Below are 24,287 nucleotides of genomic sequence, written 5' to 3' on the forward strand. Positions count from 1 at the left end.
TTAGTGTTTTTTTGGCATATATTACCGTGAAGACACTGCAAAAATATTTAAAGGAAACGATTCGATAAATAAAATTATAGATCACTCAATAATAAGTAATACATTTTCAGAGAACCTAACCTCTCCAGTCAATTCCCAACGGAAAAGAGCCGTAGAGTATGTTGGGAAATACACCACATATGGTGTTAAAAGTTTAAAACTGAAAAATAACTATTTATATCCTCAAGCTCCTTAAGTGAATACATGTGATGTGAGTGAGAGGATGCTGAGCATGTGTGTGCATATTACCCTGCTCGTTGAGAACAGTTATTAAAAGTTGAATTGAGAAGAATACAACTTCTTGTGCTCCTTGTCTTGAAGACATAACATTAACTTTATTCTGTGATTGGGCTGCAACTGATCACATGACTGAGATCCAGCACTACAGCAACACTGACAGAGACATATTAACACATCTTTCCTCAGACTGTTCAGTAAATAATACATTTTCATGTTTTTTCTGTAACGATTGGAGACAATTTTAAGAATCTTTTTTCCCTCAGGCTACTTACATTTTACCTGATTATTTCAGTGAAGTGTGTCTGATTATTATTAAGCAAATATAATACTCTACTGTACAGTCAAGTCAAGTCAAGTCAACTTTATTTATATAGCGCTTTTAACAATGCAGATTATTTTTTTAAAGCAGCTTTACAGTGTTAAACAGCAAAATAAAGCAACATAATTTTATTCAGCCGTATAGCCATTCTGGAGAAAACGGTCATGTCATCAGTTCATTTCAATTATCATACAGTGATAGTGTGGGCTTTAGATCAGTAATTAGATCAGTAATTTAGTTTATATGGTTAATTTAGTTTAATAATTAGATTTATTTGGATATTTAGTTGAAAAATTTAGAAAAATGTAGTGTCCCCAACTGAGCAAGCCAAGCCAGAGGCAACAGTGGCAAGGAAACCAAAACCCCATCAAGAGACCTGATGGAGAAAAATAAACCTTGGGAGAAACCAGGCTCAGTCGGGGTGCCAGTTCTCCTCTGGCCAATTAATAAACAGCGTATTATTATTGTTCTGGCAACTTTACAGGTCAGAGGTCATAATAGATCGGAATATTCGAAGGATCGGAGGCAACACGCTGGAGACGGGTTTATTGAGGATGACATATCGATTTAAGAATTATTTAATTGTAATATTCAAACAATCAGAGTCAACACGCCGGAGACGGGTTTATTGAGATGCCGTGTCGATGAGGCAGTTGCAGGGGGAGTCTAATCACGGTCTCTCAGACACTTCAGGGTCCTGTGTTGGTCTTCTCTGGGCGCAGGTCCACCATCTGAACTGGATACGGCCCGGATCCAGCTGACTGCAGTAAACCTCGGGATAAAACAGAGACTATCATTAGCGTAGATGCCATTCTTCTGATGATGTAACGAGTACATCAGGTGTTATGGGAAGTGTTCCCGGTTCCGGCTGACCTAGTTAATGCAGCGTAACAATCATTTCATTGAAAAAGTGTTTTATGTGTATGCCATAGTAAAGATATGTGTTTTTAGTCAAGTTTTAAACTGGCAGAGTGTGTGTGCTTCCCGAACAATGTTAGGAAGACTGTTCCAGAGTTTAGGAGCAAAATAGGAAAAGGATCAACCGCCTGCAGTTGATTTGGATATTCTCTGTATTATCAACTGGCCAGAATTTTGAGACCGCAGTAGACGTGATGGAGTATAATATGTTAAGAGCTCGCTCAAGTACTGGGGAGCTAAACCATTTAGTGCTTCGTAAGTAATAAGCAAGATTTTAAAATGTATGCGATGTTTAATAGGGAGCCAGTGCAGTGTTGACATAACTGGGCTAATATGGTCATACTTCCTGGTTCTAGTAAGAACTCGAGCTGCTGCGTTTTGGACCAGCTGGAGTTTATTTATTAAGCAGGGCAACCACCCAGTAGAGCATTACAATAATCTAGCCTTGAGGTCATGAACGCATGAACTAACTGTTCAGCATTGTGCATTGAAAGCATGTGCCGTAATTTAGATATATATAGATATATATTTAAGATGGTAGAATGCAATTTTACAGATGCTGGAAACGTGGCTTTCAAACGAAAGATTGGTATCAAAGAGCACACCCAGGTTCCTCACTGACGACGAGGACTTGACAGAGCAGCCATCAAGTGTTAGACAGTATTCTAGGTTACTACTTGTGGAGCTTTTTTCTCCAATAATTAAAAAATCTGTTTTTTTCTGAATTGAGTTGCAGGAAATGACTGGTCATCCAATGTTTTATATCAGCTATTAGGGCTGGATATTGACACAAATTTCACAATTTGATTCGATTTCGATTCACAAGCTTTCGATTCTATTCGATTTTCGATTCGATTCAATTCAATATCGATTACTTTAGATATATATCAGGTATAATACATGGCCAATTTTCTCAAGGAAAACAAATCTCTGAACTATGTTGTAAACTATGGGAGTCAGTTGTACTACATTAGGCTACTAATATTGAAGGTAAACAATTAACTGATTTGTATACAAACACTTAAATTACATTAAATTATGTTTTTTTTTAAATAATAATAAAGTTATACTATTAACTTTACAATTACATAATCATATTTCTACTCCAATTAGTTTTTTGAAATATAAACATTTGGCTGTCATAAAAACATGCCAGATTTATTCATAGGCTACATACATGCATTAAATATTGAAGAACATTAAAATGACAATGAATAGCCTATGTAATGTGGTGCATATAATTATCAAAATGCTCCACTCTAGAGTAAATTTTTCTAGCTAAAGCTGACTAACCGTTTATGGACACTGGATATGGTTTTTCTGAGGTAAATGTGATGTTACATGACAATGTTTACAAGCCATTTTACTTATGTCTTTCTGCGGTTGAAACACTGGCTATTCCCTGTGACATGATACAGATTTCAGTAAGTTATCCTGTATCTTTTAACACACTTTCAGATGCTTATTCATTTTATTTTGCGCTGTAACTGGTATTAAGGCGGAAGAGAAGATCAGTTCATGTGCATTCCACGCTGCCGGTTCTCTTGAGCTGTGTTGCGGCAGAGCAATCTCACGCCACAGCGCCAAAGGGGTATTTATGCTTTCTGAGACTTTGTTTTATATCAGTAGTAATACAGCACATAGAATATAGCGATTTATTGGATGGGAGGTGCGCTACAATGTTTATTTCATTCATTAACTGAAAACAGGATTACTAATCGATTCTTGGGATTTAAGATTCGATTGTTTTGTAAAATTGAGAATCGATTAAAATCGAGAAATCAATATTTTTTACCCAGCCCTATCAGCTATGCATTCCGTTAATCTTGTGAATTGGTAAGTTTCTTCAGGGCGTGAAGAAATATAGAGCTGAGTATCGTTAGCAAAACAATGAAAACTAACGCCATGCTTCCAAATGATATCTCCCAGTGGTAGCATGTACACGGTGAAGAGCAACGGTCCTAGCACTGAGCCCTGCGGTACTCCATACTGAACTTGTGATCGGTGTGACATCTCTTCATTTACTGCTACAAACTGATAACGTCAGATAGGTATGATTTAAACCATGCCAATGCAATTCCACTAATGCCTACATAATTTTTGAGTCTATTCAGAAGAATGTTGTGGTCGATAGTATCAAATGTAACGCTAAGATCGAGTAACACTAATAGAGAGATACAGCCATGATCGGATGACAAGAGTAAATCATTTGCAACTCTGATGAGAGCAGTCTCAGTACTATGATACGGTCTAAATCCTGACTGGAAATCCTCACAGATACCATTTTTTTCTAAAAAGGAACATAATTGTGAAGACACTGCCTTTTCAAGTATTTTTGAGTATAGCCAACTTAAAAGTGTTCCTATCCTAATGACAAAGATGAATTAATGATATTAAGAAGAGGATCTATGACCTCTGGTAGCATCTCTTTTAATAGCCTAGTTGGTATAGGGTAGAGCATACATGTTGTTGGTTTTGATGATTTAACGAGTTTAGCCAATTCTTCTTCTCCTATAGCAGTGAATGAGTGTAATTTTTCCTCAGTGACACTACAATGCCCTTTCTGATGTGATACGTAGTAGACGGCTGCATGTTTTTTTTTTCACTTGTAACATGGCTAGAGGATGTTTGAGAACTACATGCTCGTCATCAATGCTACTGGAGATGCCTGGCCAAAAGCCAGAAAACGGGCTTTGCTTCTTCACTGTCTCGGAACTGAAGGTCAGAGACCATTTTACACACTGCCCAATACCAGTGATAATCTGGCCGATGCCATTAAAGCGTTGGAGGAGCACTTCATTCCTAAAAGAAATGTGGTCGTGGAAAGACATGCCTTCATGAAACGAGTGCAGAGAACGGATGAAACGGTAATGCAATACATTGCTGCATTGCGAGATTTGTCTACAACTTGTGAATTTAATGATACTCTTGATGATACGCTGCGTGACCAGCTTGTAGAAAACATTGCTAACCCTCACATTCGCGAACAATTATTACTGGAATCTAAATTGACACTGGAGAATGCAATTACAATTGCCACACAGCTAGAGGCCGCTGATGTGCAGGCAAAATCCATGGCTACAAGCAGTTCTGCTCCAGTACAATCCATACATGCTACTTCTACAACTGGAAGACAGCAAGGCCAAAATCAAAGCACGTACCTCATCAAAACTCTCTGCTTCTGCTCCGTAAGCTCGTACATACTTCCGCTGTGGTTCTGATGGACATCTGGCAAACGCATGGAATTGCCCCACTGCATCTGCTAAATGTAAGAATTGCAATAAGACTGGACATTTTGCACAAGTCTGCCATTCTGCTCCTACTCGTTCAGTGCATTCAGTTGAATTACCAGAGGTCTGTATTCTTTGTCTACCTGGAGCAACTGACCGTTTGATGTGTAATGTGACCATAAATGCTACACCTGCTGCTACACCTGTGTCTCTTCAACTCACAGTAAACTCTGGTTCATCAGTCTCCATTCTGCCAAAACAACTGTACGAGCAGCATTTTCACACTGTGCCATTACAAGCTCCTACTGTGAGTTTAGTAACTTACTTGCAGGAGCCAATTTCAGTGCTTGGATGTTTACCTGCCATGGTATCTAAGTATGGCTTTACTTGTCCTGCACACTTCTTCATTGTTGACAATGGCACAGCTTTGCTTGGCATGGACCTGATCAAGGGACTACAGCTTCTATTTGATGGACACGCTGTCCTGCCGCCGTCCCAACCTGCTTCAGTTTGTGCCCTCTCCACTCCTCCATCTAAGCAAACTGCATTGGGCTGTGTAAAAAAGTTTACACACAAGGTTAACATTTCTGACTCTGTACCTCCTGTAAGATATAAACTGTGTCGTTTACCTTTTTCTGTGAGAGATGCTGTTTCCGCAGAACTGGAACAACTTTTACATGCAGGTGTAATTGAAAGAGTTGACTCCTCTCCATGGGTTTCTCCGACTTTTGTGGTCCAAAAGAAAACGAGGGGGATCTGCATGTGTGTGGATCTGCGAGGGCCCAACAAGGCAGTTATAGTTGACAGCTTTCCATTGCCACACATGGAGGAGATGATGACATTACTGCAATGTGCAACTGTATTCTCAACTATAGATTTGGAAAGTGCAGATCATCAAGTACCTCTTCATGAAGACAGCCGGGACCTCACTGCATTCATTACACATGACGGCCTCTTCAGGTTCTGCAGGGTACCTTATGGCTTGGCATCTGCTCCATCTGCATTTCAAAAAGATGATGGTTGTCATTCTAAAAGGACTCTTTTAGAGATTATCTAGATGACACCATCGTGTGGGGACGCTCGCTAGAGGAGCATGATCAAGCGCTAGAGAATGTGCTGCAACGTCTCAAAGATGCTGGGTTGGTGCTGAATGAGTCTAAATGTCAGTTCAGAAAGCAGAGCTTGACGTTTTTAGGTCACATGGAGACGTCATAGGGTATTCAGCTGAATCAGGAACATCTCTCTGCAATAACTGATGCACCTGCTCCATCGGATGCTGTTCAGTTGCGTTCTTTGCTGGGCCTCCTCTCCTGGTACAACAAATTAATTCCAAATTTTGCTTCTGTAGTGATGCCTCTGCGTGCGTGCCTGAGAGATGAGAGTGGATTTCACTGGTCGGATGAAGCTCAACAAAGCTTAACTAATGCAAAAAAGCTACTTGTACACAGTCCTTCTCTTGCACTGTTTGACCCAGGGCTGCCAGTGGTCATTTCTACTGACGCGTCTGCTTATGGACTAGGTGCTGTCTTCACACAAACATGCTCTGATGGTCAAGAACCTACTGTTGCTTTTGCATCCAGAAAACTCACCTCAGCCGATCAGAAGTACTCCACTGTTGAAAAGGAGGCTCTGGTGTGTGTTTGGGCAGTGGAAAAGTAAAGGACAAACTTGTGGGGTTGCAGATTTACTCTGCGGACTGGCCATCAAGCCTTAACAACGCTGCTGACCACAAAAGCGACTGATAGAGCTGGTATGCGCTGAGCTCGGTGGGCTGCTCGGTTACTCTATTTTAATTACACGGTTGAGTATCGTGCTGGATCTGAAAATTACACTGCAGATTGTTTGTCTCGTTTGCCCCTGCCTCTTACTTCAGATGCTGAGTCTCATACAGAGCCTGAGTTTGTTGCTTTACTGTCCGACTGCCATATCGCAGGATGAATTTGCTGCTGCCTCTGCTCGCTGTTCTGAACTTTTTGCACTGTGCACACAAAATGAGTGTGGATGGCCTTCATCTCCTGCTGCTTTGGATCCTGTCTTACTTCCCGTACTACAAACTAAGACCTGAGTTCAGTGTGCAAGGTGATCTTGTGTTCAGGGGATCTAGACTGGTGGTACCTGGGGAACTACGCGAGTCGCTGTTCTGCATTGCACATGAGGGCCATCAGGGGATTGTGAGAACAAAACAACGCCTGTGTGAAATTTATTGGTGGCCAAAAATGGACACACTGGTGGAAGAAAAAATTGCGCCTGTCAGTTATGCCTTTCTTTGGATAAAACGGCAAAAACTTCTGCTGTCCCACTCCAGCCTGTTCCTTTACCCTCTGCACCTTGGGAAAAACTGGCCCTTTTGAAACTGCTGTCTGGGACTGTCGATATGCTCTGACACTCACTGACTATTATAGTAAATGGCCAGAGGCAGCCTTTACTGCGTCTATTGCAACAAAACAGGTGACTGCATTTCTTACCTCTGTCTTCAGTAGATTCTGGTAACTGATAATGGTTCTCAGTTCACTTCACCAGAGTTCGCTGCGTTCCTGAAAGAGAGAGACATTAAACACATTCGCACATCAGTGTATCATCCTGCTGCAAATGGAGCTATTGAACGCTTCCACAGAGTGCTCAAAAGCACAATTCAATCGGCAGTTCTTCAGTCCGCACCATGGAAAGCAACAGTAACTGACTTCCTGCAGATCTATCGTGCTTCACCTCATGCTGTGACAGGTGTTTCCCCCTTCGAATTACTTCATGGAAGGAAAATATGTACTCGCCTCAATGTCCTTAAACCCTCACCTTCTGGTCATGAGCCAAGTTGTGAAATCCCGTTTTGACCACAAGCATCGAATACATCATTCCGCTTTCCAAAAAGGGGATACAGTGCGCATAAAAAGGTCAGTACATCTACCAAAAACTCACCCAAAATTCACTCCTCCAGTTTAGGTTCGGAAAAAAGTTGGCCCTTACACCTACCGCTTGGATGACGGAAAGAGACGGCACGCATCATGTCTTGCACCCGTGCCGAATAATGCACTGGATAATGGACTGACTAACAAGGCTGAAGACTTGATTCCTTCTTCTGTTCCAGTGTCTGGACATTCAGTGGTTTCTGATAAGTCAAAGACGTGAGCCAGGTTGGCTAAAGGACTATGTCTATTAGTCACAGAAACTGACATGCGCACACACACACACACACACACACATGTTTGTTTTTGTGAAATGTGAGGACATTCCATAGGCGTAATGGTTTTTATACCATACAAACCGTATTTTCTATCCCTGCCCCTGCCCCTAAACCTAACCCTCACAGGAGACTGTGCAGTTCACTTTCTGTGAAAAAAAACTTGTTCTGTGATTTATAAGCATTTTGAAAAGTGAGGACATGGGGAACGTCCTCATATTTCACCCTCTTTTTGTAATACCTGTGTCATTATACACATTTGTGTCCTGATATTTCACAAAAACATGCCCACACACACACACACACACACAGAAACATTTAATAAGTACTGAATAGTAGTTTCAAATGTTATTTTGCATCCATTTAATGAGTTACTTTGTGTATATTACTTGGTGTATATTTCATATACAAGTGAAAATGTTGATACAGTACTGTTTTGATGTTCTTTATTTCTGTTGCATGTCAATTGTTGGCTACAGAAATAATTAAGTTAACTAAGAGGGGAATATGTGATGTCCTTACATTAGTGCACCACTAGATGACACTCGAGTGCCTTAAGTGAATACATGTGATGTGAGTGAGTGAGTGAGTGAGTGAGTGAGTGAGTGAGTGAGAGGATGCTGAGCATGTGTGTGCATATTACCCTGCTCGTTGAGAACAGTTATTAAAAGTGAATTAAGGAGATTGCCATTTCTTGTGCTCCTTGTCTTGAGGACATAACATTAACTTTATTCTGTGATTGGGCAACAACTGATCACATGACTGAGATCCAGCACCACTGACAGAGACATATTAACACATCTTTCCTCAGACTGTTCAGTAAATAACTAATTTTCATGTTTTTTCTGTAACAATTGGAGACAATTTTAAGAATCTTTTTCCCCTCAGGCTACTTACATTTTACCTGATTATTTCAGTGAAGTGTGTCTGATTATTATTAAGCAAATATAATATTTTTCTCACTGAACCTCATTCATTGTACACACATTTATTTCAATTCTTGATGTAAATGAATAATTGTTTTATTTCAGTTATAGTGGTTAAATGATCATTTGTTTGTTGAGATCAATGAATGTAGAAGGGTCTTGCTAATCCACAAAAATGTTAATGAATCTAAAACAGTATAGATGAGTGTCTGTGTTCATTATGAGGTGCTGGAGGAGTGTTTTCAGAGGTGAACATGTTGGGATCTGCCAGTGAGGAAGCTCAGTGTCCCGTTACACAGCACAGAAGGTTATGCAGATGAGATTTGAGCTCATGATAGTGTTAAATGCCAAACTGTAAACTAAAGTAATCAGGCATAACTGTCCTTATTCTCCAAGTGGGTTATAATTTTGTGAATTGTAAATGAAACAGCATCCTCTGTGGATCTGTCTGTCCTGGACACAAACTGTAGTGGGTCAAATGACTCTGGTTTGCTTCATATGATGCATTTCTTAATAAGGCTCTCAAAACCCTTCATGAGAACCGGTGTTGATAAGAGCCGCTGGTCTGCAGGCATTAAGACAAGAGACTTTCTGTGGGACAGGGATGATAGTGGAGGACTTGAAGCAGAAAGAAACTGCAGTCAGTGTGAGGGAAAGACTGAACAAACACACTCACATGATCAGAAACTCCACCCTCTTACAACACTTACCAGGAAGAGACGCACTTACCAGGAAGAACACTGACTTTGTCTCGACAAAAGCCACAAACAATCAGCGATCAATGAAGAATGAAGAGGAAATATTTTCAAGAAGGATTTTAAATTGAATTTGTTTCTGAACAGACAGCAGATCTTTGTGAATCTCAGTGTTATTCATTTTTGAAACCTTGATTCAGAAAGTGAAAGTAAAGTTCAGATTGCTGGATCTCAAACAGAGAAAATGGCTTCACTGTCTGAAGATGATTTCTCTTGTCCTGTGTGTCATGAAATCTTCAAGGATCCTGTTCTTCTGTCCTGTAGTCACAGCTTCTGTAAAGAGTGTCTTCAACAGTTCTGGAGAATCAAGAAAGCTCAGGAGTGTCCCGTTTGCAGGAAAAGATCCTCAAGAGGTGATCCTCCATGTAATCTTGTGTTAAAAAACTTGTGTGAGTCGTTCCTGAAGGAGAGAAATGAGAGGAGTTCATCAGGATCTGAGGAGCTCTGCAGTTTACACAGTGAGAAACTCAAACTCTTCTGTCTGGAGGACAAACAGCCGGTGTGTTTAGTGTGCAGAGATTCACAACAACACGACAATCACAAATTCAGACCCATCAGTGAAGTGGTTTCATCATATAAGGTAAGACAGATTTACAGATAAACACTAGTTTAAACTTACAGTATGTTTTATATATGTTACGATCGCTAGGGGTCAGCTGTAACAGGAAAAGAAAGAGAGTCTCACTACCAGAGAGAAGTCGAATAACAAGTGTTTTATTAACAATAAGGGTTTAGCTTCAGGGGTAGACAAGGCCAAAATAACAAACAAAACAAACTTCTTTTTAGAAACTAAATTAAAGAAAACAAAAATACAGTTAACTTCCCCAACTCCCATAAACAAAGTGTAAAAGAGGTACAAATTAACTGGCGTCAAACCCCCTACCCCCCTTAATTAGACAAAAATGATTTACAAAAATATTTACAAATGTATAAACAAAGTTTTGTGGCAAGCAAATCAGAATCGGCAACCAGGGCAATAGTCAGAAAAACTGGAGTATCAAACGTAACAAACACTCTCCCAGTTTCACTAAACACTAACAATCTCTCTGGCACGACACTTTTACTCAAACGATGACGTCTGATAAGGCAGCGAGGCAACAAGTCATGCCTAGGTTTGTGGACGCAGCAGAAGAGTGTTTGGGGCGGTCCTTATATCAGGCAAGGCAAGTTTATTTGTATAGCACATTTCATACACAGTGGCAATTCGAAGTGCTTTACACAGAAATTTAATTAAAATATTTGTAAGTGAATAAAATAAAAATATATATATATAGTATAATCCTTATCTGGAGTGGAAGAAAAATGAGAGTCAGGTTTACGTTAAAAGTATTTGTCAGGTAACTGTGCGTTTATACATTACCCTTACAGACAAATCTTCCTGGACTGAACCACCAGGGCTATACAGATCTATCCGTCAGAGCAGATCTAAACGGATCGTCCTCGCGCCGGAGGGATTTCGATTTATCGCGCTCCCGTCTCTCAACCTCTTCCACCCAGACAGCCTGAACAAAATAATAAAAATAAAAATAAAAACAGGGTTAAATTGAAACATAAATTAAAGTGCAATCAGTACAGTAGCACAGCTAATTCAGTAAATGCACAGCTAAACAGATGTGTTTTGAGTCTGGATAGATGTGCACAGATGTGTTTTGAGTCTGGACAGATGTGCACAGATGTGTTTTGAGTCTGGACAGATGTACACAGATGTGTTTTGAGTCTGGACAGATGTGCACAGATGTGTTTTGAGTCTGGACAGATGTGCACAGATGTATTTTGAGTCTGGACAGATGTGCACAGATGTGTTTTGAGTCTGGACAGATGTGCACAGATGTGTTTTGAATCTAGACAGATGTGCACAGATGTGTTTTGAGTCTGGACAGATGTGCACAGATGTGTTTTGAGTCTGGATTTGAAAGTGTCTATTGTTGGAGCACATCTGATCTGTTCAGGAAGCTGGTTCAGCTACGGCTGGCACAATAGCTAAACGCAGACTCTCCTTGCTTTGAGTGAACCCTTGGTATTTCTAATTGACTTGATCCTGATGATCTGAGTGATCTGTTGGGTTTGTACTTAATCAGCATATCTGCAATATTTTTAGGTCCTAGGTCATTGAGTGATTTATATACAAGTAATAGTACTTTAAAATCGATCCTAAATGTAACTGGAAGCCAAAGACCTGAGGACTGGTGTGATATGGTCATGTGTTCTGGTTCTGCTCAGAGTTCTGTATGAGCTGCAGATGTCTAATGGGCTTATTGGCAAGGCCAGTGAGAAGACCATTACAATTGTCCACCCTACTGGTGATAAAAGCATGAACGAGTTTCTCTAAGTCTTGCCTGGAAACAAAACATATCAGGGTCAGGTGCTTGGCAGGACCAATCACAGTCTTTGACAGATTAACACCCATCTGGAACACAAACATGTCTACACACAGTAGATAAACACAATCTCTCAGGTAACAAATGTACAATCATATCACAGACATTTCTAGTATCTTGAACTTGATTTTCTCTTTAAATCCCAGGAGGAGCTCAAAACAGCAGTGAAGTCTTTACAAGAGAAACTCAAACACAAAAAAAACATTAAAGGAAAGTTTAAGAAAACAGTTCAACACATCAAGGTGAGGATTGAGTCAACTGTCATGTTTACAAGTTTGATTAGAACTGATTTGACATAATTACATGTTCCTTTATTGACTCACACACACACACACACACACACACACAGTTTGTGTATAATGATGATCTCTGTCAGCTGGTTATTCAGCAGTGGGCGGGACTAATGCACCAGAGCTAATCCCATTGGCTTGTGCTCACCTTGTGCATTTTCATTTTAGCTCATTAGTTTGGGCGAATGCAGATCATGTGATTAATATTCATGAGTGCAACAACCTGTTAGCACAACATTATGCTTCTACCTGAGGATTTGATTGATAATGTTTATTTTCACACTACACACACAGAACATCTACTACTACAGTTATAGTGCGTCAGAAAGTTAAAGTTGTAGTTCACTAACACACATTCCCCCACTCACTCTTCATGCTGCTCCAGAATCAGTTCTTTGAGATGATTGAAGTGAATGTGATGTGATTTCAGTCTCAAGCTGAGCACACAGAGCGTCAGATTAAACAGCAGTTTGAGAAGCTTCATCAGTTTCTCAGAGATGAAGAAGAAGCTACAATCACTGCACTGAGGGAGGAAGAGGAGCAGAAGAAGCAGATGATGAAGGAGAAGCTGGAGGAGATGAACACACACATCTCAGCTCTTTCACACACAATCAAAGACATGGAGGAGATGATGAAAGCCAAAGACGCCTGCTTTCTGAAGGTCTGATTTCACAGCATTGATTGATTGATTGATTGATTGATTGAGTTCTTGATGATCAATGGTGTGTTTGTTCTGCAGGAGTTTCCAGTCTCAATGGAAAGGTGAGTGATCTGCTGGTGTCTCTGGTCTCTCTGGTTCTGATCCAAAGCCACTGCAGTTCTGACTCCTGAATGTTCTTCCAGAGTCCAGATCTCACAGCCGGATCCACAGATGGCTTCTGGAGCGTTGATTCATGTGCCACGGTACTTGGGCAACCTGCCGTTCAGAGTCTGGAAGAAGATGCAGGACATCGTCCAATACAGTGAGTCTGGAGAAGATCTGAGCTCTCACACACACACTGGAAATCACACATGGGTTTCTCATGACACAAAAGCATGTGATTCTTGTGAATCTTCAGACTGAAACACTGAAGCTCAAATATAATATTGTGAACTCAATGAACTTCATATGTGTTTTTAAGATCCTCAAAGAGTTTCCATTATGATGGTTTTACTAGAGGAACTATTGACAGTCTCTCGAGATCATGGAGAAAGTTATTAATTTCATAATCACCTCAGATTCACAACATAAAATTATTTCTTATTTTGTAACTTTAGGAAAAATGTGAAGAATATTTTGTATTCCATAAATTGCTACTTTTCTAATGTTTCTTAAGACAAAACTGAAGAATTCGAAATCTTATAAAGAATGTTCTTAAAAATCATATTGTTATATTATAAAATATATTGATAAGATTTACCTTGAGCACATCATTAAATCTGTACAAAAGTCCACCCTTCACAAATGGGTTGTAAACAAGATATCAGTGAGGGAGGCTGCAGAGATGTGATTGTATTAACATTTTTATTAGCCAGAAGTGCCATTAACAGTTTTGTGGATTGTGCGCGCAACTGATTGTAAGTATTTCGCGTCATTAGAGATTATTGCTAAGAGACAGGAAAGAGCGCTGCCGCGCACTCAGCGTGAATGTTTACAGTAAAAATTTGGTTTGCACATTATGTTGTTGCGTAAATACCTTGTATTAATGCCATATAATCTCACTGTGTTCTTTATCAGTAAAGTATTTGATGCTGCGCTTGTATTGTATAGACTTTAAAGTGTCTCAGGGAACATATACCAGCATGTTATTCATACAAGTTAGACGCATGCGTAACCGAATAAATAATCTTGAAGTACAGACTGGTGTGAGACATAATGTTCTGACCGGACATCCTGTAGCCGTTCAATTACTCCCAACCAGAAATATAAAAGAGTGAACAGTAGTTTTTACAAAATCCCTTATATTATTTTGCTTATATATCCCTTCTATTTCCATATATTTATGGTCTATATATTGAAAAATATATGGGAAAATATATTATGTTAATGTGTTACAGTATATAGAATAATACAGTGTGTGTGTGTATATAAATATATATATATATATAGGGGAGAGCGGGGCACAACCTAACGCTTTGACTTTCTCAGTTTGTGTAAATCCACTTGGGGTTCAGAGTATTTGTTGTTTCCCACATTAATTGCACATGTCTAGTACAATTCAGTGGCCCATTGGTTACCTGAAACAGTGGCCCATTGGTTACCTGAAACAGTGGCCCATTTTACCTGAAACAGTGGCCCATTTTACCTGAAACAGTGGCCCATTGATTACCTGAAACAGCGGCCCATTTTACCTGAAACAGTGGCCCATTGGTTACCTGAAACAGCGGCCCATTTTACCTGAAACAGTGGCCCATTGGTTACCTGAAACAGCGGCCCATTTTACCTGAAACAGTGGCCCATTTTACCTGATATAGCGGCCCATTTTACCTGAAACAGTGGCCCATTGGTTACCTGAAACTGCGGCCCATTTTACCTGAAACTGCGGCCCATTTTACCTGAAACTGCGGCCCATTTTACCTGAAACAGTGGCCCATTTTACCTGAAACAGTGGCCTATTTTACCTGAAACAGTGGCCCATTGGTTACCTGAAACAGCGGCCCATTGGTTACCTGAAACAGCGGCCCATTTTACCTGAAACAGCGGCCCATTTTACCTGAAACAGTGGCCCATTTTACCTGAAACAGTGGCCCATTGGTTACCTGAAACAGCGGCCCATTGGTTACCTGAAACAGCGGCCCATTTTACCTGAAACAGCGGCCCATTTTACCTGAAACAGCAGCCCATTTTACCTGAAACAGTGGCCCATTTTACCTGATATAGTGGCCCATTTTACCTGATATAGCGGCCCATTTTACCTGAAACAGTGGCCCATTGGTTACCTGAAACAGCGGCCCATTTTACCTAAAAAAGTGGCCCATTTTACCGGAAACAGTGGCCCATTTTACCGGAAACAGTGGCCCATTTTGCCTGAAACAGTGGCCCATTGGTTACCTGAAACAGCGGCCCATTTTATCTGAAACAGCGGCCCATTTTACCTGAAACAGTGGCCCATTTTACCTGAAACAGCGGCCCATTGGTAACCTGAAACAGCGGCCCATTTTACCTGAAAAAGCGGCCCATTTTACCTGAAACAGTGGCCCATTTTACCTGAAACAGTGGCCCATTGGTTACCTGAAACAGTGGCCCATTTTACCTGAAACAGCGGCCCATTTTACCTGAAACAGCGGCCCATTGGTAACCTGAAACAGCGGCCCATTTTACCTGAAACAGCGGCCCATTTTACCTGAAACAGTGGCCCATTGGTTACCTGAAACAGCGGCCCATTTTACCTGAAACAGTGGCCCATTTTACCTGAAACAATGAGTGTGTAACTAAAAACACTGAGAGTGATCAGAGGAAAATGTCTGATGTGTTTGATCAGGACGAGTGTCATAATTCATAATAATCTGTGATTGGTTCACTCTTGATCATTATATGAAGATCAGAATAAAAGCAGCTGTTGATTGTGTCTCATCAGCTCCTGTGATTCTGGATCCAAACACGGCTCATCCAGATCTCGTCCTGTCTGATGATCTGACCAGTGTGAGAAACATCAGGAATGAACAACTTCCTGATAATCCAGAGAGATTTGATAAGTGTCTGTGTGTTCTGGGTTCAGAGGGTTTTAACTCAGGAACACACCGCTGGGATGTGGAGGTTAAAGAGAGTCGATACTGGAGTCTTGGAGTAACTACAGCATCAAACCAGAGGAAGGGAGGTGTTTTCTTTAACACTGATGTCTGGAGTGTGGAGTACGAACTGTCTGCGTTTGGTTTTCCTGTTAAACAGAATCTTGATCGTGTGAGAGTTGATCTGGACTATGACGGAGGAACGGTGTCATTCTCTGATCCTGTAACTAACACACATCTACACACATTCACAACCACCTTCACTTACACACTCTTTCCATTCTTCTGTTGTTTTTCCTCTCTGAGGATCTTACCGGTCAATAGTCAGTAAACGTTACACCTGTAGATCTGGATCGAGCTGATTTCATCTTTTACAGTGATCTATGTTTGTGTGTGTAAAACTTCTCAGAAATGTTCTTAAAGGGACAGTTCACCCAAAAATGATAATTCTGTCATCATTCACTCGCCCTCATGTCGTTCTAATCCTGTATGAGTTTCTTTCTTCTGATGAGCACAGAAGCAGATATTTTGAAGAATGTGTGTAATCAAACAGTTTCTGATCCCCATGACTAACATAGGATGAATAAATTACCATAATAAAGAACAGAAAGGTGTCCAAACTTTTGCCTGTTTATTTCCTCCATGAATATTGGCTTGCTGTAAGTGATAGACAGTGTCAGTGATGTTGAGCTGGTGCGTCTCCTCTCCTCTCTCTGGGAAAAGGCCGGATGTGTTCACTGTAAAAAAAAAAGAAAAATGGTAAAAAGAAGGTAAATGACCGGCAGCTGCGGCTGCCAAACAAAAACCATAAAATTAAAGTAAAATATCTTAATTCAAATAAAGTGCAAAAACAATAATTTTACAGAAATTTACATTAAAAGTTTTAGTAAAAAGCAATAATTTTACAGATTTTTTTCCTTGTTTGAATTAAGAAATTTTACTTTAATTTTACGTTTTTTGTTTGGCAGCCTTTGCTGCCAGTCATTTACCATTTTTTATTCAGTGTTAAACTGTTATTTTACTGATTTTTCCTAGATTATGATCAAACACCTTCAATAAAGTGACAAAACTAAACATTCTGCAGAAAAACTGTAATTTTACAGATTATTACAATAAAAAAAACATTCAATAAAGTGTTAAATTTACAGTTTCATTTTGGAAGACAAAATACAGTCTGTAAAACAATACAATACATAATACATTTCAAATACAGATAACGGTGGAACAGTTTCATCACATTTTTAAAGTTGAATAAAATTTAAAACTGAAAAAAATACAAAACTGATACATTAACATTTACAAGATTGTCACGGATTCACTATTGATTCTCAAACTTGTATTATTCAGATGTAAATTTATGTAAACAAATTCTTCAGAGCCCCAGGAGGAATTGAAAAACTAAAAATGTCATTTCTCTTGTAAGTTAGGGTTACTAATATCATGATGAGGTTATGATTTCACCTCATAACAAAATAACAAATTGTGCCATTTACTGTTAGCTTTGTATTTTCCAAATATGTTTTATATTGTTTTCCTCTATATTCAACTGAGCCCAGAGGGCTCCATATAGCTCTGATAATATATGTGGACAAACATTTACCTTTTAATTCAGAATCCAAGCTATTTAGTGTAATAAGAAATATAAATCAAAACATACAACAGGTCCATGATTCTGCTCCAGAAGGGACAGACACAGCAGATAAAGAGCAATCCTCTTCCAAATCTCCAGTAATCAGCTGGATCTGTAAAAGAAAGAAAAAAAAAATACATTGATTCACTGAAAAGTCCTTAAACAGGGAGGATTTTGTTTTTGTACCTTTCCTTTAAAAAACATTTGACATTGAGATATTCTGGCTATATGAACACAGAGTCCGCTCAGCTTTGAAATGGTTATTGGTGATTATTGTCCATAACATTTGGTCCAATGTAGCTTGGTTACCAACATTATTCACAATATTTTGTTTCACAGAAGAAAGTCATACAAGTTTGATAATACATGAGGGAGATTTTATTTTGAGTGAGCTATGCTTTTAAACTCAAGAAGGTACGTTTGAACCAGAGTTGTGCCTTGGTGCTGAGTTGCCTGTGTTCACATTTCCACACACACAAGGCCACCGTGACAGTATTAATGTTGGATATGACATGAATACTCACTTCCTCTGAAGATCATGTGGCAGATTTCCATTCCCAAAACTTCTGGATCATGAGGGGGGAAGAAACATACACACACACACACAAATGAATATTAATTTGTTTGATTAAACATTAATATTAATTATCAACTTACTGACATACAAATACATACAAAAACTTCACAGTAGATCCAAAATCCTGGTTTGCCCATAATTCTTCAGAGTCCAAGGATGGTGGTTTCCTGTCCTCTCTGCGGAACGAGTGAACATGACAGTGTTCTCAGATTACTCTTTCCAAAGCTCCTTTACTTTTTATGACAAGCTTGATCTTAAAACTAGCTGACAGTAGGGATGGGCATTATGACCATATTATTCTACATACATGAGACATTTTATTTCACAATAACGATATCACAATATAGTTATTTTTTTAAGAAATACTACAGAATAAAACGTCTCGGTTACGTATGGTAACCCTCGTTCCCTGAAGGAGGGAACGGAGACGTACGTCGGTAATACCGACGAATTGGGATCACTTCAGAGAGCCCCTATCAGCTTCGAGAACTTAAGAACAATCTCGCGCTCCGCCCCGCGCCGCGGGTATAAACAGGAAGCGAGAGCATCGCACTGACGTTTTTCACTGAGGAACCGAACCAGTGACCCGGCCAAGCAGTGATGGAAGGAACTGTGGCGACGGGACGTACGTCTCCGTTCCCTCCTTCAGGGAACGAGGGTTACCATACGTAACCGAGACGTTCCCTTTCAGTCGGTCACTACGACGTACGTCGGTAATATCGACGAATTGGGATCCCTATGGAAAACGCCACAGTTACCACCACTTCCAGCGCCCAGCGAGAGCCCCTCAGACCCCGTTCTGAAGCGGGCGGGAAGATTCACGCCAGAAGAGTCATACTGCTGTTCCGCAAGACCCATTCAGCAGACTTGATTGGATAACGCTGGGAAAGCGTGCCCGAAGGACGCTGCGGGAGCCACATCATGCCCAGAGGGAGTTACCATGTGGAAAGAATACGTATGGGCTGGCCGTGGGCAGCTCAACATACGAAGTCCCAGGGGAGGCCCCGGCCTAATGCAGGCGGGGGACGACACCGAACTGAGACGGCAGAGGAATTCTGCCAAGGGAAAGACACGAGCTCGCCGTAGGGAGCTGTACCGTGGAGAATACACGTATGGGACCGCCGTAGGAGTCACGACATACGGAACCCAGCCTGACAAGTTCCACCAATGCATACGCGTGCCAGACCTGGCGTCGGACGCTCCGCAACATCCGACTGCCGAGGGGTGCGGAGGACTCAACAGGGTTCGCCAATCCTGGGGAACTCGACTGGAGAAAATAAGCGCACGTATCCGCTCCAGGGGAAGGGAATGGCGCAGCAAGCCGACACTAGAACGGGCACTTCAGTGAAGCTGACTATGGGAAGCGAGCACACGAGAAGCCACCGGCTCTACACGCAGGCTATAAAACCTAGCGAACGTGTTGGGTGTCGCCCAGCCCGCAGCTCTACAAATATCTGTCAGCGAGGCGCCACGAGCCAGCGCCCAGGAAGAAGCTACACCCCTGGTGGAGTGAGCTCTAACCCCGAGCGGGCAGGGCACGTCTTGAGATTCATACGCCAAGACGATGGCATCCACTATCCAGTGGGCCATCCTCTGCTTGGAGACAGCCTTTCCCTTCTGCTGTCCTCCGAAACAGACGAAGAGCTGCTCTGAGGTCCTGAAGCTTTGCGTTCTGTCCACGTAAGTCCGGAGAGCACGGACGGGACAGAGCAAAGCCAGGGCTGGGTCTGCCTCCTCCGAAGGCAGCGCTTGCAGGCTCACCACTTGGTCCCGGAAGGGAGTAGTGGGAACCTTGGGCACATATCCAGGCCGGGGTCTCAGGGTCACCTGAGAATCACCCGGCCCGAATTCCAGGCACGATTCGTCGACCGAAAATGCTTGCAGGTCCCCTACCCTCTTAACTGAGGCCAATGCAATCAGCAGTATTGTCTTTAGAGACAAGATCTTAAGCTGTACTGACTGTAAAGGCTCGAAGGGCGCCCTCTGCAGTGCGGTCAGCACCAGAGACAAGTCCCAAGAGGGTATAGAAGAAGGGCAAGGAGGATTTAGTCTCCTCGCTCCCCTTAGGAACCTGACGATCAGATCATGCTTGCCTAAGGACTCACTATTAATGAGGTCATGGCTTGCGGCGATGGCGGCAACATATACCTTGAGGGTGGAGGGAGACAGCCTTCGCTCCAGCCCGTCTTGAAGAAAAGATAGCACAGATCCGATCGAACACTTCCGGGGGTCTTCTCGGCGAGAAGAGCACCAGTCGACGAACAGTTTCCACTTCAACGCATAAAGCCGTCTCGTAGAGGGGGCTCTGGCGGAAGCGATGGTGTCGACTACCGCTTGCGGTAGGTCACCTAGAACCTCCGCGTCCCGTCCAGGGACCAGACATGGAGTTTCCAGAGGTCTGGACGCGGGTGCCATAGGGTGCCCCGTCTCTGAGACAGAAGGTCCTGCCTCAGAGGAATGGGCCAAGGAGGTGCTGTCGCGAGGAGCACTAGTTCCGGGAACCACGTCCTGTTGGGCCAGTACGGAGCTACCAAGAGGAGATGCTCCTTGTCCTCCCTGACCTTGCACAGTGTCTGTGCAAGAAGGCTCACTGGGGGAAAAGCATATTTGCGCAGAGCCCGGGGCCAGCTGTGTGCCAGTTTATCCGTGCCGAGGGTCCCCTCGGACAGGGATTAAAACAACTGGCAGTGGGTCGTGTCGTGGGCGGCAAACAGATCGATCTGCGCGGCCCCAAAGCGACTCCAAATCAGCTGGACCACCTGGGGGTGGAGTCGCCACTCTCCGGGAAGCACTGGCAACCGTGGCAGCTCGTCGGCCGCACGATTGAGCAGGCCCGGAATGTGGATAGCACGAAGGGACCTCAGATGCTTCTGACTCCACAGGAGGAGATGGCGGGCGAGTTGGGACAAACGGCGGGAGCGTAGACCACCTTGTTTGTTGATGTACGCAACGGCCGTCGTGCTGTCCATCCGGACCAGGACGTGCTTGTCTTTGAGCGACCCTTTGAGGCGGCTGAGAGCAAGACGAACTGCCAGCAACTCTAGGCAATTGATATGCCATTGCAGTTGGGGCCCCGTCCACAGACCCGATACTGCAAGCCCGTTGTACGTGGCCCCCCAACATGAGACAACATGATGCCTGGACACTTGTTCTAGAGGCACTCCTGCCCGTAGAAATGAAGGGTCCGACCACGGGGTGAGGGTTTGGCGGCATCTCGGCGTCACTTGGACACGGAGGGACCCGCTGTGCCACGCCCATCTCGGGACTCGGTCGTGTAGCCAGTGCTGAAGCGGTCTCATATGGAGCAGCCCTAGCGGCGTTACTGCGGCTGCTGCTGCCATATGCCCCAGGAGCCTCTGAAAATGTTTCAGTGGAACCGCTGTACTGCGTTTGTGCGTACTCAAGCAGCTCAGCACCGACTGGACGCGCTCCTCTGTGAGGCGCGCAGTCATGGCGACCGAGTCGATCTATCGCGTCCTTCGCCAATAGGACAGCGATCTCCGCCTGAAGCACGGGGGTGCCCTCCTTCGGTATAGATGTGAAGTGGACACCCCTGAACTTCGGGGGACGCCGGGCGAACTGAATCGCATAGCCGAGTCTGATGGTGCGGATGATCCAGCGAGACGGGCTGGGGAGCGCTAGCCAGGCCCCCAGAGACCGAGCAAGTGGGACCATCGGCACCACGGACGTACCCGGAGCGGGGCAGCGCAGCGGAACGCAGGGGCCCCAGGACGACATGGGAGTGGTCCGTGCAGGGGTCTGGGTCTGACACACGACCTGCATCCGCTGAGGGGACGGGCGAGTGTGGGGAGGCACTTTGTGTGCGTCCGCACAACCGACGCCCCCTGTTGGCGAGGAGAGAGGTGTCTGAGGGGTACGAGGCATGGTAGCGTCGCATACCGCCAGACACGCTCTCTTGGCACCCAGAGATGTTAGAAACTGCTCTTTTATTGAAAATTTGGGTGCCACTGGCACTGGGGCCAGTGGCGGAACAGAAAAATAAATGGGGTTCCCCCGGCCCTCCACCGGGGGAAGGAGTGGTGCTGCAGCCATCTCCCGAAGAGCAGTTTCCTCCATCTCTGGGCGGCCCGTCTCAGGGTCTCTTCCGACGGCGCTTGCCACCTGGCTTGGCAGCGGCCTGAGCGGGCTGGACGTTCTTTCCGCGACCGGCTCCACGCCCACGACCGGTGGAAGGCTGCTACTGGGCTGGGGCGGGAGCGGGGGCGGCCGCAGGAGGACGTCCTCGGAGACGGGCAGGCGGAGGTGCTGCAGCCGGCGGCTGGGTGGAGGCAGCAGCGGGCCGCCGGTGCAGGATGTGTTTGATGGCCTCCGTCTGCTTCTGGGCGGCCGAGAATTGCTGGGCGAAATTTTCGACCGCGTCGCCGAACAACCCGGCCGACGATATGGGTGAGTCCAGGAACCGTTTTTTGTCAGTCTCCCTCATGTCGGCCAGGTTGAGCCAGAGATGCCGTTCCTGGACCACTAAGGTGGACATCGCCTGACCCACGGAAAGGGCGGTAACTTTCGTCGCCCGGAGGGCGAGGTCCGTCGCCGCCCGGAGCTCCCGGAGGAGCTCTGGGTCAGACCTACCCTCGTGCATGTCCATGAGTGCCTGGGCCTGGTGCACCTGGAGCAACGCCATGGCATGCAAGGCAGATGCGGCCTGTCCGCAGGACCTGTAGGCCTTCGCAGTCAGACTGGACGAAAGCCCACAAGCTTTGGACGGGAGACGAGGATCACCACGCCACTCGGAGGCGGTCGCCGGACGCTGCTGCATCGCGACGGCGCGTTCGACTGGCGGGATCCTCTCGTAACCCTTGGCCTGTCCACCGTCAAGGGTAGTGAGGAGCGAGGAGCCTCCAGGTCTGTTTCTGGCACTGAAGGGTGTCGTCCACGACCTGGAAAGCTCCTCATGCACCTCCGGGAAGAATGGCACTGGGGCGGGACGCTGAGAACCAGCGCGACCCCCCCCCCCCCCCAGAAACCAATCATCCAACCTAGAAGGTTCGGGACGTGGTGGAGGGTTCCACACAAGCCCGACCTTTTCGGCGGCCCGGGAAAGCATAGCCGTCAACTCAGGGTCCGACTCAGCCGTTGCCACTCTCCCAGAGGGAGGCAGTACAGCTGAATCCTCATCCTCCGAGGACTGGAACTCCCCCTCCGATGCTGCGATCGACATCTGCTCGTCCGCGGGCGCTCCGAAAGAGATGACTGGGCGCCCGTGGGCGGGACCAGCGATCTCTTCCGGTGGCGCCACCGGCAGCGGTGCTTGCGAGGGTTCAGGGACCTGCGTAGGGACACTAGGCGGGTTTGTCCTGAACGTAATCCTCAGATCACCCCGGTCATCCGTCGAAGTAGGTCTATCCTGGTTAGGGATAGCTCTAGATCGAGGTATGGGGAGGGGGACTCCGCCTTCCCGGAGGTAGGTGAGTCTTGACCTAAGCACCGCAATAGTCATGTTCCCGCAGTGAGAACACGAGCTATTCACAAACGCTGCCTCAGTGCTGTAAGCCCAGGCATGTGATGCAGTGAGTGTGGCCGTCAGCGGGCGAGAGGGAACGACCGCATCCAGAAACGCACGGGTGGAATGACATCTTGAAAAAGACGCAGTGTCACACCCGTGTTGCTCTTTTTGTGAGGAAACGCTCTTTTAAGAGAGTGCTGAAGCACCCAGGGAAACCGCGGCAACACACAGGGGATAGTGCAGCCTGTGTTTGCACTCAAAGAATGGAACGCCCACTGATACCAACAGATTGCTGTGATAACAGCAGTTTGTTCCTTCTTGCAGCTTGAGTTCGCGGTCCCGCTGGAAAGCGCCGTCACACCAGCACACGATCCTCTTCTCTGTTCTTTCCGTCTCTCTTTGCTGAATAATCAGGAAAGCAGTCCGTACTCTTCAAACGCCGGTTCGGCTTCGAAGTGAATGACGTCAGTGCGATGCTCTCGCTTCCTGTTTATACCCGCGGCGCGGGGCGGAGCGCGAGATGCAAATCTCTTACGCCAATTGTTCATTGGCCTGTTCTTAAGTTCTCGAAGCTGATAGGGGCTCTCTGAAGTGATCCCAATTCGTCGGTATTACCGACGTACGTCGTAGTGACCGAC

At 44.3% G+C, this 24,287-nt stretch overlaps 1 protein-coding gene across 1 annotated transcript in view; it reads left to right on the forward strand.

Moving 5' to 3' along the window:
- Positions 1-16,460, forward strand: part of LOC307135851 (uncharacterized protein) — a gene marked incomplete at its 5' end in the record, with an annotated part of 28,556 nt that extends 12,096 nt beyond the window's left edge. Inside the window, 11 exons of the mRNA XM_079832547.1 lie at positions 4,848-5,716; positions 5,782-5,908; positions 6,221-6,401; positions 6,680-6,917; positions 7,227-7,467; positions 9,743-10,182; positions 12,127-12,222; positions 12,701-12,931; positions 13,010-13,032; positions 13,114-13,232; positions 15,828-16,460. Coding sequence (XP_079688673.1) covers positions 4,848-5,716; positions 5,782-5,908; positions 6,221-6,401; positions 6,680-6,917; positions 7,227-7,467; positions 9,743-10,182; positions 12,127-12,222; positions 12,701-12,931; positions 13,010-13,032; positions 13,114-13,232; positions 15,828-16,309 — 3,047 coding nt within the window. The 3' untranslated portion in view covers positions 16,310-16,460. The remainder of the gene's footprint in view (positions 1-4,847; positions 5,717-5,781; positions 5,909-6,220; positions 6,402-6,679; positions 6,918-7,226; positions 7,468-9,742; positions 10,183-12,126; positions 12,223-12,700; positions 12,932-13,009; positions 13,033-13,113; positions 13,233-15,827) is intronic.
- Between the last annotated feature and the right edge of the window lie 7,827 nt (positions 16,461-24,287).

Source organism: Gobio gobio (genome assembly GCF_949357685.1).
Source record: "Gobio gobio genome assembly, chromosome: 1".
NCBI lineage: Eukaryota > Metazoa > Chordata > Actinopteri > Cypriniformes > Gobionidae > Gobio > Gobio gobio.